The sequence below is a fragment of the Lepeophtheirus salmonis genome, chromosome 1 (genome assembly GCF_016086655.4).
Source record: "Lepeophtheirus salmonis chromosome 1, UVic_Lsal_1.4, whole genome shotgun sequence".
Taxonomy (NCBI): Eukaryota; Metazoa; Arthropoda; class Copepoda; order Siphonostomatoida; family Caligidae; genus Lepeophtheirus; species Lepeophtheirus salmonis.
The window spans coordinates 24642701-24660517 of record NC_052131.2 but is presented as its reverse complement, the minus strand read 5'-3'; the positions used below and the strand labels follow the sequence as shown (position 1 = coordinate 24660517).

The following is a 17817-nucleotide window of genomic DNA, read 5'->3' as shown; positions in this document are numbered from 1 at the left end:
ATTATCCGCAAGTTGATGTCAGTATGTGACAGTTTGTAGGTTGTTGTTTAAAAAATGAAACTTGCTTAGAAGAATTTTGACAGGGCCACCTATATGAGAAACTTACGTACATGTTGTTTGTACAATAAATTATATTATCATTCAAGGATCTGTATTATTATTTTGCCACAAGACAGCGCCAATCTCTCTCGCATTGTTTACAAACGAATATAAGTAAACAATTGAGAACTTGTATACTTGTAATTGACAAGTGTGCAAGTTCTCCAAGGCGTATTATCAGTCATCACCCCGACTGTTTTGCATAATAATTGAAAGGCATCCGCAAGATAATATTTATATATATATATATTTTATTTATTTTTTTTTTTTTTTTTTGGGGGAGAGGCTCGGTTTCTGGATTTCTTTGGGAAATTTTTTGAAAAATCCACAGCCATTTACAAAGAATCAAATCTGTAGGAAAAAATTTCAAATATCAAATTTTTTGGACATTTTTTTCAACTTTTTTTTTTACAACTATTTACAAAAATTTCAAAAATCAATAGCTATACCCAAAGAACTATTCTTTTTAGAAATGTTTAAAAAAAACCCCAGTTGTTCACAAAAAAATTCAAAAATCCATAGTTGTACTCAAAAAATTAAATTTTTCAGAAATAAATTTTAAAAATCCTCACTTGTTCACAAAAAATTAAAATATAATTTTTTTTTTCAAATATTACATTTTTGGGGGAAAAAATTTAAAAAATCTATAACTACATATATACGGAAAATAAAATTTTTGGAAAAAAATTGAAAAATTAAATTAAATTTCATATATTCAACTTTCTACTAAACAGCAAAAATGTCTTAATTTGGAGACCTACCTCCCCTCCAATCCAAACCCCAAGAGGACGCCCCTGTAATTTTGAAACCGATCAAATTCTTTGTGAACTACAAAACTAAAGAATAATAACTTGGAATATTTTAAAATAGATTTTTATTTATCTAGGATTGAAGTTCAAAATAGTTATATTATCATAATAGTCAATAAATGTTGTGCAATCATTATTAAGATGGTGCTGACGAAAAAAACCAAACAAGGATAGGTTCTTCTGTATAGAAGGCTACATATCATTCTCATACAGAACAAAGAATAAATAGACTGTCTACCATCACATGAATGCATAAGGAGGGAATTGGTATTAACATTTGTATTATATTATTCAAAAAGAAAAAAAAATTCGATCATGGCTTCAGTCTATAAAAAGACACGATTATTTCATTATTAACCACGAAAGAAGCATTACAAAAACGACACAAAAAATATAAATCATGCCATTTAAAAGTGGCGATTTTGTAATACAAAGTTCAGAGGCGTCTGGAGGATTATATATATATATTGTTTTTTTATTCTTTTTTTGTGTGGGAGGAATTTTTCAAAAAAAAAAAAAATTTTTTTAATTTTTCTTTCCAAAATCCACTGTTGTTTATTAAATAAAAATCCAGTTATTAAAAATAAATGATTTTTTTTTAGAAAAAAATTTAAAAATCCACAGGTGTTCATAAAAAATAAAAAATTTTGTAAAAAAAATTCAAATAAAATTTTTAGAATAAAACCAGAATATAATTTTCTACGATAAAAATTTCTAATATTAAATGTTTGGGAAAAAATTTCAAAAATCGACAACTATTCAGAAAAAAATTAAGTTATAAATTTTACATTTTTCGGATTTTTTTTTTTTTTTCGAAATCCATATTTTTTCACAAAAAGTTATTTTTTTTGGAAATTTGGGGTGGGCTTAACCCCTCCAGGCTACCCCCTGCGGACACCCCTGCAGATATTGTAACTTGTTCAAGCTGCGGCAACATAACTTCCTTTTTATAATGCGTGGCAATTAGGCTGTAGTTGTAGTAATTTGTTAGATATGGTTTCATTCTAGAGGGGAGAGTCTAAAGTTATCTTGGATAAACAGTCAGTGGTTATCTTGCGTTGGAGTAGTGAGGAACAATTAATGTAAATTGTTTCAATTTTTAATTTAAAAAAACCATTTTTTCAATTCATTTTCATAATTTGAAATTTGCAAAATTCTTTGAACGTGAATAACTCAACGAATAATAATGAGAGAACAGTTTTATCAGATACAATGTAATGCAAGAATTTTAAATTGGAGCGATTTGTACAGATCAGATGATTGAAAACGAGATCATCCTAGAAAATCCAACATTTTTTAGACTTTAGTAGAATCGCCAATAACGAATAACCTTATGGGCTTATCATTTACATTCATAAAATAAGATATGTGTTTTATTAAATTCAGCACGTCATTGTATTAAACAATTATCACTCTAAAACCTCTGAATGAAGAGTTATTTAAAGAGAAAAAAAATTTAAAAAAATGAAAAAATCAACGTCTATTAAAATAAATAAGTTATGTGTATGGACAACAGGGGACGTCACCTATCAGATATGACTAAAAAAATTGTTAAACAAAACTATCAATTTGTAATATCCCTTCTAAACAAAAATAAACCTTTTTTGATTTTAGAAACTTGTTGTATGTTACAAAGAAAGTTACGTTGTATAAGCAGATTGAACAAATTGCAACCAAAAAATGAAAAAACGAATACTAAATGTAGAAATGGAGAGTATAGTTGGAGAATGCAATAATGAAATATTCCTTAATTAATATTTACTTTTCTACTTTTATTGAATATTACTCATTAATAAGTAATTATTCTGTGGCACATTATTAAGTTCAAATGCCCATAATTTGATATTGCTCCTAAATACTTATGTATTTACGAGCAATATTTCAAAAAATTTAATTTTAAATATTTAATTTTGTGGAAAAAAAAATTAAAAATCCACAGCCATCACAAAAAGTTAAATTTTTCAAAAAAAATAAAGTATTACATTTTGTGTAAAAATATTCCAAAATCTACAGCTTTTTACATAAAATTAACTTTTTTGGAAAAAAAATTCATAAGTTATATTTCAAATATAAAAATTTGTGGAGAAAAATTTCATAAATTCATAGAAAATTAAATTATTTGGAAAAAAATTTCAAATATAAAATTTTTAATATTACATTTTTATGGAGAAAAATGTCAAAAATCTATAGCTATTCACAGAAAATTAAATTTTTTGGAAAAAAAAAATTGGATAATTAAATTTTCTAATAAAAAGCAAATATTACTTTATTGGGGGGGGGGCTACAGCCCCTACAGACGCCCCTAATTATGGTAGTTGATAATTAATGAAAATGGTCAAGTTAGTAAATAAATAAGACAATATAATTTGTACACAACAAATATACATATACTTACTGAATAAACAGATAAAAACATGGATTTCTCTCGAAGAATTGGGACGTAGAAAATGATGGTATTATGTTTGATAGTCTAGATTTCTGTTCTTTGGAGACATAGTGGAGCTCACTATCCATGATAGCGAAAGTTTGGGCAATCAGAAGGAGCCTATTAAAAAAAAGTAGAAAAGGTCTTTACTAAAAAGGCTTCAGATTTATTGCATTTTTCTCCTTGAAAGAGGGAAATGCATTTATATATACTTTATCGTCTAAAAATAAATATAAATAATTGGAGGCACACACTCAGAGGCGTCCGAAAGATAACATATATAGTTGTTGTTTTTTTTTGGGGGAAATTGATTTTGAAGAAAAAATCAAAAAAATTAATTTTTTCAATTTTTTTGGTTGAAAAATTAATTTTTTGAACTTTTTTTCCAAAAATCCACAGCTGTTACCAAAAAAATTAAACTTTTTGTGAAAAAATTTTCCTAAATATTTAATTTTTAAGAAAAAAATTTATAAAATCCATAGCCATTGTCAAAAAATTTCAAAAATCCACAAATATTAAATTTTCTATTAAAAAAGAAAAAAATCTGAATTTGGGATGAGCTACAGCCCCTCTAGTCCACCCCTGCGGAGGCCCCTGAAAATTGTGAGGGGCACAGTTGAGCGGCACACTAACAGATCCTCCTGCAACAAAAAATCCGAGGAAATCCGGAATCTGTCAAAGGAGAAATGTACCCGGTTCCAAGGTCGAGTCGAGCCCGTTATTGGCACCAATAGCAATTATATTGAATAAAAATATTTTTAATTTGGCATTGATAAGTTCCGAGGATTAGTTTAGGAGGGAATCCATTTTTAATATCGTGTTGGCTGTTAAATAGAAGGCGCACATTGTATTTATTTGTGATCTCTGAATATATGTATACTCAAACAATGATAGGTTATATATTGTAGCTACGTACATATTATAAACGTCTAATGATGGCTACATGTGTATCAATTATTTATTTTACAAAACTTATTGCGTAGAATAATAAATTAATTCAATACCCTTCAATTAATTTACTGAAGAGGCATTATACACTACTACTCCCTCTTAGAGTTGATATAATGTTTTTTGAAGAGTTAATCATGAAAAAATATTCAATGTGTCAATCAACCAATCATTTTATTAATTAATCAATAGACAACATAACACGCAATTTTATAGATTATTATAAAGGAAAAAAACAAAAAACTATTTACTTAGTCAAAACCGACTTACACGTGACCAAGACTTTGAGGGATCGAGAATAAGAGATATCATTAATGATCTTTTTATTTGTACAATTTTAATCTACGTAATTGATTTGGTCTATGCCTTGAGAACAATACACATACTTTGAGACAGGGCCAACCTTAATTATTGAAATACTCCATCCAAAACGGATAGCACGGACCCAAATCTTAATTTGATAATGGATAAGCATAATAACATAGGCAGTTTTGGGGCCTGGGACAAAGGCAAATTTTCTTCTGAAAATTGGTTTTTGGATTTTCTTTTTTATTCTGAAAAATATTTTTTTTTTTTTTAAATTCAAAAATCCGTAACTATTTCCAGAAATTTTTTTTTTTTTTTTTAATTTGAAAAATTAAATATTTTGGAAAAAAATTCACAGCTATTTACAAAAAAAAACAAAAATTAAATTTAAATGAAGAAATTTTTTGAATTTTTTTTTCAAAAATCTACAAGTATTCACAAAAATTAAATTACTAGGAAAAAAGACCTAGTAAAAAGCAAGAATTCCTTAATTTGGGGGCTAGAGACCATACAGCGCGCCCCTTGCAGACACCCCTGCTAATGATGTTTATAAATAAAAGAATCTACCCTGCAAGGGACCTAATGGAAGTGCAGGGTATTGGCTAAAGGCCGACCCTGCTTTGAAGGACCAAGATAACACGATATCTTAGATGAGAGTCTGTTTTAGAGAGGGGTGATGGGAGCACATACCCTAGGCTCTTTATTTTCACGTAAACTATAGATCCCCGCGCGAAATTATTTATTTTAGACAAGAAAGACAAAATTAACAAAATACGGCGTTTATTTTCTAAATAAAAAGAAAAGAAAGAAAAGGGCCCTACAAATGTATCTTTGTCATAGGCTTCACTCAAGGTAAAACTAACCCTGTCCTAGAATGACAATTAATTGACAGAGCCTGGGACTCGTATCTTAAAGATACGAGTGATCTACATTTTCTAGAATTTTCGAGTAAATTTCGAGTACTCGCAATTTCAGATCCAGATACGAAACCAAAATTAGACGGATACTTGTCTCGAATTCTATAAGTATTTTACCCAACCTTCAGACCTTAATAAAAGAAGGTCAAAACTATCGAATTATTATTCAGTAATAGTTAATAATTAATTAATAATAACTTATTCGAATCCAACCTCTCAATATTAAGAACACTGATAATAATAGAGGAAAATAAGAAGAAACATTGAAATCAGACAACAAAATACAGTTACCTCGCTAACACAAAAATCTTCAGGCTATTTTGTTGTCAGATATTGATGTTTCTGGTTCTTTTCTCCTAATCATTATTCTGAACGTTGATTGGCTGAATTAAAATTACCTCAAAATCTGCGATTTTAAACTAAAAATTTGACTCGCAAACTAGTATAAGTTGACTCATGAACAACTCTGATACCAATTATTCATTAATTTCGAGACTTGGATCGATTTGGATAGTCACATCCCTATTATTCATTCTATCAAAATAAATTGTGTGAAGAGTTACTAAGAATTTTACTATAGACAACTGAGTTATTATTGACCGGTCAATTAGTCTAAATAGTTTGACTATATTAGACTGCAAAGCTGTATTGTTAGGCTTATAGAGCGTAAGATATTACAAGGTTGCTATTATTTCCTGTGCATAATTGTTAAATACTAATCATAATACAGGATTGTTTGCATTGAATTTTTTTTTAATTGTCAATAATTCAAGCTGGATTCATTATTATGAATAAAATTAACAAAAAAATTATAATAATTCGAAAAAGAAATGAAAATTATGTCTTATTAACTTTATTTAAGAAATATCTTCCTTTTTTATATATTAATCGCGGTTAATTAGTCTTTTATCTGAGGATCTGCAGACTTTGCTAAAGAGTTGAATGTATTTATGAGAGTAATGTTAAATGTTTTTCTTCTCCACAAAATATAACTTTGATTACAGTTAAAATTATCGATCCTCGATGAGAAGGTCATTTTAAATACCTTATTGTACTAGCAAAGTAATTATATCGCAAGAAACATATGAAGGAATATTATCCTGCATAAAAATTATATTTTTCTTGAGAGTACTAGGTTTTTTTGTCCAACTGTATGAATGCATGTTCTTTAGGAGCCCACAATAACTTTTTTTATGTGTTTCTAACAGTCAGCTATGATATGAAGGGAACAATACAGTCCAGAAATTCTTGACCGGTTTGAGACGCTTATAATTTTTGAATTACCGAACTAATTTGGACTAAGTTTGTTCTCGAAAAAACATCATCCTTGATCAGTCCCACAAAAAATGAAGTTTCTTTCACAAAATATATAAATTATAATGTTTGTTTAGGGTTGTAATTTGTAAGCATTTTCGGTATGTAAAAAAAAAAAATGGAAATGATAATTCTGACAACTTGTATCATGTTTAAGAGGAGAGCAGCATAGCTTTCATGAGGTTTTATTAGATTAGTTGAAAGCAGTTACAAAAAGGGAGAGAAAAAACCCAAATTTCCACTCCTTATTCGATCCCTAATTCTACTCTGAGTCTATCAATGGATTACACTTACATATAACCCTTAACCAATGTTGATCTACGTCATTCCTGAACACACACGCTCGTGGTTAGACTGTATACTTAGATGTTCTCTCCTCAAGAATGAAAGAATAATGATAACAGCAATAGAAAAAAAAACCCAAAAAAAACATTGTTTAGATTTCAAACAACAATAACAAAGCGTGCACGCTAAAGAATGCTAGAGATTTATAACCGTATGTATGACCTTTCAGGGGCGTGCACAGGAAACCTAATTTTTTTCTTTTCCTCGATTAACCTTCTCTTTTTTTGTCAATTTTTTCCCCATAGAAGTGATTTTTTTAAATTTCTCCATTGCTTTCAGCCCCCCCCCCTAGACCCAACCGGAAAAAAATCGGTCTTAGATCGAACGCTGACATTCGCCTAACTATTGATGATAATTGAATCCATACCTTCCTTGATGCTTCTGCCACTATGTTGTCCTTGTAACCTTTTTGGTATGTTATGTCCATGAGCTATTCAGCCTTGAACCCATTCATGGAGATCATACAACATTTCATCTCATTTTTTCATAATAATACTCTACTAAAGTCTGTCATCATGTACTTTATCACGGTGTTTCTGCTTCTATCCCCCTAATCAGTTTTCTGAACGTTGATTTAAAATTAGGTCGTATTAATCTGTCAAAATTCTCAACAATTATTGAATAATAGTTCCATAGTTGAGATGAATTTCCAAACTAACAACTGATTTTTCATGTTTCTTTTCAAAAGGTTGCGTGATATAACAAAGGGCGTTCGCCGCATAACTTCTTTTCTTTTCTTTTTGGCGGGGGGCTTTCTTAACTAATTTTTGACATTAATCTTCCTATTTTTATTTTTTTAGGAGTATTGGCCCTCTTAGGCCCCCCCCCTACGTGCACTCCTCTTAACGACGTGTTATGTGCCCATTACATATCATATTTCCCTGTTTTTTTTAAAAGGGGTTGATTTTTTGCTTTTGTTACCTTAGAAAACTGCATCTTGTTCTAAGAGTGCATATTATCTCATTCAAAAAAGTTGTACAACTAGTTTGCAAATACTCTTTCCTGACCTCTCCCTTTACATATTTAGCGTAGATCTTAGACTCTTATCTTACCTCATTTCATCTAACTCTTTTTGTTTTCTCGACCCTTCTGTGAAGGGTTAATTATATACTTTAATCCGTATGCAGTTTCTGTACAAATCCTTAGCAATTTTTCTTACATTTTCTTTTTAAATAAAAATTTCACTATCGTTCCCATTTCCATATAAGTTCCATTTGATTACCTACTCATTTGCAGTGTTCTTTTTTTATTATTATTTGTGCCTAATAATAAAGTTATGTATAGACAATAATAACAACCTTGCAATATCTTACGTCCTACTAGTCTAAAAAACCACTTTACAACCGAATATAGTCAATTATATCAATAAACTATTTACAAAGAGGCGGGGAAAAGTCTTTATACAGCAAATACACGTCGAGTATCAAAACTCTGAGTTCAAGTCCTTCAATATTTTCATCGAGTTGAGTTTCATTTCAAGTCCATAATTATAATACAGTATACATAGTCTTGTCTTAGAGTTCTGTATAAACTATCTTTCAAGTCCTAGTCGAGTTGCATGTCTTTAAAATATGGACTCAAGTCGGACAAGTATATAATAATCCAATTTAATAGTATAGTAAAAATCCTCGACTTGTATCCTTACTCAACGCAGTAATTAATGATCATGTATCTACGTATGAAAGTGTAATTGCGCAGAAATCTCTAAAAGACTTTAACCAAAGTATTCATTGAATGGCTGAATATATAATTATATCAGAACATTTGGAATTTATACACATTAAAAAATTACATAGTCCTGTTTGTATTCTAAATATTATATATACCTATATTTGCCACCGGAACAAATTTATGTATAGTTACTTGTTTTATGGTCACAGTAAGAGGCATATATAATCGATCTGTTACTTTTGGTGTAATCCTATCGAACAACAAACAAACAGAGGCAAAAACATAACCTCTGTTTAACTTCATAGGGGAGGTAAATATATATGTATATTAGGGCAAGTTTGAACCATTTCTATTAATATTTAGAGGTAGATCAACAGCCTTTAATTTTTTAGAAAAAACCGTGATTTTGTTTTGATATCCAGGTCCAGGTTGGCCTTTTTGAGATACCTTCTTCCTCTCCAACGTTTCGGACCAGCTGACGGCGTAGACGGTGGTCCTTGAGATGCACAACTGCTTGAAGTGTGTGAATGGAAATTCGTCGATCTCTTTTAAGTGCCAGTTTTTTTTACTTGCTAGAGAAGTTAGATGGCTCCGGTTTGTTTTATTTTGTATTTGTTTATAATTTAATATCTCGAAATATTAATTAATTACAATCACTCAACCTCCATTAATTATTGAATTAGTACGTGTTCAGATTTCAATGGACCAACCGGTAAATAGTGCTTCAGAAGCAGTTATAATTCATACAAATGTTATTATGACAATTATCAATGTATAATTAACCGATCTTATTATTTGTTGAAACTTATTGTAAGAACTGTTTTTACAATGTTAACATATTCAATTTTATCGTACTTTCATATTACGAGTCTGAAATAAAGCATTAAATTTTGTATATTGGGTTTAATATCTGTAAACATATGGTAAATTTTATTTAAAATTAATATTTCTCCAATTATTTGTAAATAATGGCTGACGATGTAAATTTGTTAAAATAAAGCAGGATCCAATATTATACGATAATACAACTAAATGTAAATCTTTGACTTTTACTATATCTAAATAATCTTGCAATATAGCACATTGTCTTAGATTTAATAACAAATCAAAAGTATTTATTTATAATTCTTAAATTATATTTTTCGTGTAATAGTTATTTTGTATTTTCATAATGATTTCATGTTTACAAAATGTATTGTTTTTATTACTTAATATTGAGCATATTTATTAAAAAGGCCTAAAACTTTTTGTTAAAGTTTTCTTCTTTGAGTTAGGATACAACCGTCCATGGTCTTCAACTAATTGAAAAATAAATTGCAGCTGTGATTTACCATTTGTTATAGAACCACTATATTATAGTATGAGTCCTTTCGGTAAGATCATTAATAACATTGAGAGACCTAAAATGCAATACACAACGACTACATTTCGTTTAATTACTATTATCGTTCTTTTAGACAAATAAAAACGGATTTCTATTAAAAAATGTCTATAAACATTTTATAGCCATTTAATTTAATTTGTTTATTTGACTCAAAATCTGTATACGGATGGAACTAAAACTAAATCACGTTTCAAAGTTTTAAAGGCGTTGAGCGATCTCTAAATATTCATAAAAAGGGTTCAAAATTTGTGAATCGTAATTTTTGAACCAACAAACATTCACTTTTTTGTCAAAAAATGATTAAATTAGCATCCTAATATATATGTAGAGTACAAGCTGCAACTTGTATAAGTAGATCGTACAAGTTACAATTTCTACGTCTCAGTACGCAGTTATTTAATAACATCATTGGTTATTTTAATGAAGAACTATATATAAATTTGATTATGATCCATGAAAAATTAGGCTCTTATTATATATTGATGAACATTCAATCATTTCATTATCTTCATCAAATGTACTGCTCTAAATTCTTCACATTTTTATAATCACTTCTACAGTAAATTTGCTTATACCACTTGAACAAACCCGAAAGATGTACACGACATGAAATATTTCTTTTGAAGTAGTTTCTTATTTTGTCATTTTGTTTTGATTTATGTTGGTATGAAAATTGTTTGATCTGCATGTACAAAACTTAGTTCTAACTAATTAATTTAATGAAATTTACAGCATTAATCTACAATCAAATCCGGATCCGAGGAACATTCGCTTAAAAACAACTTTTTCTCCGGCACAAATCTTTTATTACATGAAGTAAAAAATTAGAATCAATTTTTTCCATTTCTTCTTTTTGGTATCAACTTCATTACTGTTTCAGAATTTGATAAAAAAAAATAGCATTTCATATAATTGTTTTCCAAGAGAGTGATTTCATACTCCCAGAGGATAAGGATCCTCAATTCCAAAACGATTTAAATAATGTTGAATTTTCCAACCTCATGTCTCTCAATCAATGCCATAATTTTTTCCTCGTGAATTCTAATGTATCTCTCTTAAATGCAGTCGATTTCGAGAATGTTAACAAAAAAATAAGAAAATGAAGAAATCTAACAAGTGCAAACTCTGACGGAATAACTTAATATGATCGACTTCTTAAGCAGATTTAACAATCTAATCGTAAATAAAATTCAAATTGCTATTACAAATTAATCTTTAACGGCAAAAAAACAACAACAACAAAAATGAATTAACGAAATGAGCATTGCGTTGCAAATGCTAAATTATGAATACTATTTTATTCATAAGTTTCTAAAAAAATTCGTTTATTTATTAACTTCAAATAGGAGAATAATCCGATAATATGAATTTTTCGTCTGAAAAAAACAGCAGTTTCTCGTATCCTGATTTGACTGTATATTTAATACATAATTAAATTAAAATGAATATCTTATCATCATTTAATTCGAAGTCAAACTGAACTAGACGAAATATTTAGACTTGTCTATTTATAATTTGTTTATCAGTTTTATATAACAAAAAAAAATGTACGGGGTGAATTAGTATCCCCGTCCCCCAAAAGCTACATTTCAGGGTAAGCCCAGCAGTAGTGACTGTTTCGCCAAACATATTTTTTTAAAAATAAACACTTTCACCATATTTGTATAAAAAAATATTTTCTCCTTTCGACAAAATACGACGAAAGGAAAACGAGACGAATTGAACATTCGTTGATGAAATTAACAGTGGTACATTAATATAAGTAAAATATGCATGTATATAAAACGCCTCTATGACTTGGTTGAAAATGAAGTTGAAGCAACACATCCGGAATGGATTCAAATGAGTATGCATTAGTCGTTAAGCCTTGAAATCCATTTCTGATTTCACTATATGATTATAATACGAGTCGTTATTTATTAATTGATAGACAGCACATTGACATATATTCAATAGTAATTATGTAAGTACCATTGAAATCTGAACAACTAATTCAATAATTAATGGAGGTTGAGTGATATGAATTAATTTCTATTTCGATAAATTAAACATTAGCAATTAGTTACAAAACAAAATAAATCTGAGATGCTCTAGCTTACGTACAAGTCAAGAAAATGACACTTGAATGTGATAGACGAATTTCCATTCATGCATTTGGGCGTCTCTAGGATCACTGTCTACAAGTCCGAAACGTTGGAGGGTCAAAAAGGAAAAACTGGACCCGGAGGAGTTAAAGAAAACAACCTAGGCTATCTCAACAAACCCATGAGGACCCATACAAGAGATCTCCGGGTTTTCCTCCAGACTGTCTAGAGAGCTATCAAAAAAGGGGTTGGGAAAAGCCTTGTGAGGGTAGAAAGGGCACTTTTGAACCCATTTTTGACACTTTTGGCTCCCTTATAGCCCTGATGCCAACCCCTTTGACTACACATTTTGGGTGCATGTCGAGGGGAAGGCCTGCAGTGTCAGTCATCCAAACGCCGAGGCTCTCAAAGTCACAGTCAACCAACCTCAGGACGCCATGACAGAGGACTACATCCACAGTGGGTCCCAACCCTTCCATTAAAAGTGGCTACATTAATGATTAAGAGAGCTCAGACACGCATCTATTTATAGTATTGATTTAAATGAAATTATATTCTTAATTAATAAATTATATCTTGTGAAGTTTAAAATTCGAAGTGTTCAGATTTTAGTGGAACACTCGGTACTCGTTCAAGCAATACTACTTTTTTGAATAGGGTGATCCCCTCCCCATGCCATAATATTCCAGCCCTGACTACATTCATCAAAATACAAAAATAATGCTCAAATCATTTTTTAAAAAATAAACAAACTCACCAAATCCCAAATTTTGATTTCATTTTTTTTTCTTGTATTATTTATTCTTAGCATACATAAAGATAAAATCAATCACAGATTCGTTAGGTTAGGGGATGAAGATATGAATACACATTGATGGAGATCCCAATAAGCTTCCACTTCTTACTTACTCACTCATGAGTCACCGGGCTAATTTTTTTCGGTTACAGATAATCCTCCTTCGAGAAAAAAATATTTCTTGATCGATGACCAGCTCTCCGACTAAAGTCAAATGTTTTTGATAAATAAAAAACATTTTATCCATGACGATGACTGACGTCACATAGTAAGAATAAAAGGAGAATCTTCATATACAACGGTTCTAGCTATGAACTTCAAACACGAACCGAACTTTTACCTCATTCAAAAATATACTAGATAAAGTAATAACTATATGAATAATATTTTCATTAAATGATTTCTTCGTAGTATCAAATCTAGAAAGAATATATCGTATCTTTTAGGACTATGTTCTTTTGAATTTGACGCAAATTGGTGTAGTATACCCCTTACTTTTCGTTTTAATATTTAACAACGAATATTTAATCTGTTTTTTTTTAATTCACATACCACCACTAACAAATTCTTATATACAATTTATAATATTTAATTCGATCAAGAGTTTCTCTATAAGACTATAACGTCTAGTTAGCTCTACAGTTTCTGTATGTTATTCATAGGTACTTACATTGATTTAATGAAAGTGATTTCTAATTTTTTTTTTTTTTTTTTTTTGTATTATAACAAATTGATGTACACTGATCAAAGAAATGTTGAAACAAGTGGAAGGATTTATGATCTATGTGCGACAAATTAATATACGAGCTATTTTGTTTAGCTATTGCATCATAAAAGTACACGCGTACAAAGTATTTGTAGCTCGGTCATTGGTAAATGTTTATCTGTCATCGTGTTTACTCTAATCTGGTTTTAAATTATATTTATCTTTGCCCAAGTTGAGGTTTTATTACTAATGATTAATTGTAGCTATAATGACTTTAATCAATCAAATTAATTATTTACCGAAGTGCTGAACTTCAAAAAACGTAGGGGAGACCGGAACTCTGTCTCTCCATCATAAAAAATCAACAGTCAATAATATTCAAATGCAATTTGTAGAAAAACTAATGACTGGTATAATATGTAATTTGTTGCATACAATAGCAGACATATGTACATATGTTGTGAAAAATTCTTGCGTTTTTTGAGTCAAACCAGCTTTCAGTAATTGAGCCTAAGTTAATAAGTGTACCGGTCTCCCTTAAATTTAATGTAAAATATAAAGATACTCTTAGGAGTGTGTCTGACAAATTCAATGTCACTCTTACCTTCTCAAAATCAATTAAAGGATTTATTTTCAAAAAAAAAAAAAAAAAAGGTATATATATATAGCTACGTTTTTAATAAAATATGACATTAATACAGTAGACGTATTTGTTAATGTCTGATATTTATGATTTCTTTTATTAAAAAAAGCCCCTGCCCCCCTAATATATAATCCTGCGGACGCTCCAGGGAGGGGACATTATTTTTATGTTATGAAGGGGTATATACATAAATTAATTTAAGTAGGATGAATTAACGGGGCTTTGTACATCTTATTTGGACTGAGCAATTAGGTCGATTAAAGATTAAAAGAAGTTTGTACAAAAAAAATGATATCTTCATGCTATGCACTCCAATATATAAATCGAATATTACGTTTGAATTACTATATAGACGTCCATAAAATGGCGAATTAACGAAAAAAACAAAGAAGAGACTAAGTACTGCTTAAACGAAATGCATTAGTCAGATGGGCCCCTGTGAAATACATACAATTTAGCCCATTAGTTCTTTGTGTTAATGTGTAATGGTCAAAAAATAGTAATTTTTTTAATGCGACAAGGAACAAGCTAAAGAAAGCCACTTATTTGCAAATATACATCAAAGTCTTAAGCATATTCAAGGTTAAATGACATATTTAGCAATAGACATACACTAATTGTAAATTGTCTCTCCTTCACTCCGGATTCCAATTTATATTAATATTTCATTCAGAATTATTAATTATTATCATACACTGGAATGAAAACTCTATTTTGGAATAATATACTCATTCTACTATTCTTCTACTTGAATACTGCATCTGAGGCCCAAGTTCTCTATACTCATGTAAGTTGCAGAGAAACACAATTATATACGCATTTCATTTTTGCACAAAATAATATATGATTCTAACTTATAGTCCTCAGTTTATCCCAAAAAACATTGTCCCAAAGGGGTTTACTCTGGACTATTGAACGATAAGGAAGAACCTGATGGCAATGGAACCTATAATTGTAATAGATATCATTACTCTGGACAATGGGCACGAGGAAAACGAAACGGGCAAGGATTAACACAGTTTTCAAATGGAGATCTTCATGCAGGAAATTATTTTATGGACAAGTTCCATGGCTATGGAGATTTTGAATGGAAAAATGGAAGAAGATATGTGGGACAGTTTAGAGATGGAAAAAGGGACGGAAGGGGTAAATGGCCTTAATTCTTAAGAGTCTTAGAAGATTTGTAACATTTTCTTTTCTCTAGGGGAAATGACATTCCCAAACGGAGATAAGTATATTGGAGATTGGGTTCAAGGGGTTCGTACAGGACATGGTTTTTATACGTTTAAAAAAAGTGGAAATCGATACAAGGGAAATTACGTTAAGGGACGTAAAACGGGGTTTGGAATATTTTGGTGGACTTCAGGTCGTTACAATGGCTCTAAATATGTTGGAGAATTTATTAATGATAGGAGACATGGTGGTAATGAAACGTACTACTATAGCAATGGTGATGTTTTTATCGGTGCATGGAAAAATGGAAAGCAGAATGGCCCAGGTGTTCTTAAATTTCAAAATGGAAACAAAATGCAAGGGAATTGGGTAAAAGGAAATTTGGAGGGAGAAACTTTCTTCATTTTTCCAAATGGGGAGCGTTATAAAGGAAATTTTGTTGGGGGATCACGAAATGGAGATTGGATCAAAACTAATTCGGCACCTGTAGATCTCCAGGCTTTTTACTCATCTAAAATGAAAAAAAATACATTAAGAGTAATAGCTTAATATTTCTTTCAATGTGTAGTGGACTTAACCATTATATAATTATATGAATATTTATTGATCAAAGACTGTTTAAATAATAGTAAAGCCAATGTAAAAAGTCATTTAATTATTATTAAATATATAAATTAATTTGTATCAATTGTATGCCTATATAGTACCCTAAACTCGAATTCTTCTCCAGACCCAACAAGGGAAGAAAGATGGGCCCATCACTATTTATTCAATCGCCTGATCCTAATTAAGTAAAAGAACTAGCTCTAGCTGTACTTGCCGAAGCTATTAACTTAAGGATCTTTTTTGTAATCATCTCTCATGATAAGCTATCTAGAGAACCCAAATCTTTTAATTTATTTATTAGCATTTTAACATCCCCGTATCTTCATATCTAGCTGGGAAAAGGAGGATTTAAGTTAAAAATGCGTTTTACAAGTGACAACCAAAAAATGAAATAAATCATTTTGAGTATTTGCAATGAGAATAGTTCAACATTCGTTCGTGGCAATAATATAATTTTTCACTATTTTTATAAACCTTACTAATAAATATGTATTCTGCGGCACATTATAAAGTTCAAATGAGCACATTTAGGTATTACTTGTAAATATATTATAACCAAGTAATTTTAATTGAACAATATGAAATGTTAGTATCAATTAATAGTAGGCAATTAGAATGATCAATTTTGTTATTAAACAAGGAGTGATGCAAAAATATGTCCTGTCAGTAAATAAAAATAAAAGAAACCGAAAATGAACGTAGTAATTACTAATTCCATAAATGACAAGTTGAATTAAGAATGTTTGGAGGGGAGCAGCTCAGCTCAAGCTGTCATGGCATTTTATTAGATCATCTGCTTGCAGCCTTGAGAAAAGGAAAAAACTAACAAATCCCACTCATTATCTATCAAGGGAAAATTGGCTAGATTTACTCCCATGTCGATCCTCAATTCTACTCCGAGTTCAACAAGGCCTGACTACTTATAACTCTCAAGCAAACCTTTTTTGTTTCTCTCCGTCTTTCATGAGCACACGCACTAGTCATTACTTCATACTTATATTTTCTGTCTTACATATTTAAATAATATTGATAAAATGAATTATTGGAAAATAAAAAATGATTTTTCTGATTGTCAACTAGAAATAGTCGCTCCACTTTCTAGAACATATTTAAAATATGATATTTTATAGATGTGGTGAGTTAACTAGAAATGACGCTTGAGTAAAAATCAAGTTATTGAGAAATTCATCTTTTTTTTATGTACTTAATAAATAATAATGGCCAAATAGTTTATAGGCATATTTGTTCCATTATGGGATTTATGTTAGAATTTGGGGGATAGGATGAGATACTCAAGAATATTAGCTATAATTCAGAGCCTTCCATTAATTAATGTGACTCCAATTGGCCCCGTTATGACTTTTTGAATATAATTGGTCATATTCATAGCCTCAGATATTTGTTAATATTTATTCAAACGGAGTTGCACAAAAATAAAGCAAGTTGATCCCTTCTAGCTTTACTCCCAGAAGAACAATATTATTATTATCTCTGTATTATACACTATTATAGTATTAATTTATACGATTAGACACAATTATTATTAAGTTTCCAAACGTTATAAATGATTTCCAACAACATTTTTACCTCC

The 17817-nt window shown here is 29.9% G+C and overlaps 1 protein-coding gene across 1 annotated transcript; it reads left to right on the top strand.

Annotated features, from left to right (window-relative positions):
- Positions 1-15011: 15011 nt before the first annotated feature.
- On the top strand, positions 15012-16304 carry LOC121123205 (uncharacterized). The gene is made up of 3 exons (XM_040718340.2): positions 15012-15234; positions 15308-15593; positions 15652-16304. Exons 1-3 carry the CDS (start codon positions 15148-15150, stop codon positions 16167-16169), a joined length of 891 nt encoding a protein of 296 aa, XP_040574274.1. The 5' UTR covers positions 15012-15147; the 3' UTR covers positions 16170-16304.
- The last annotated feature ends 1513 nt before the right edge of the window (positions 16305-17817 follow it).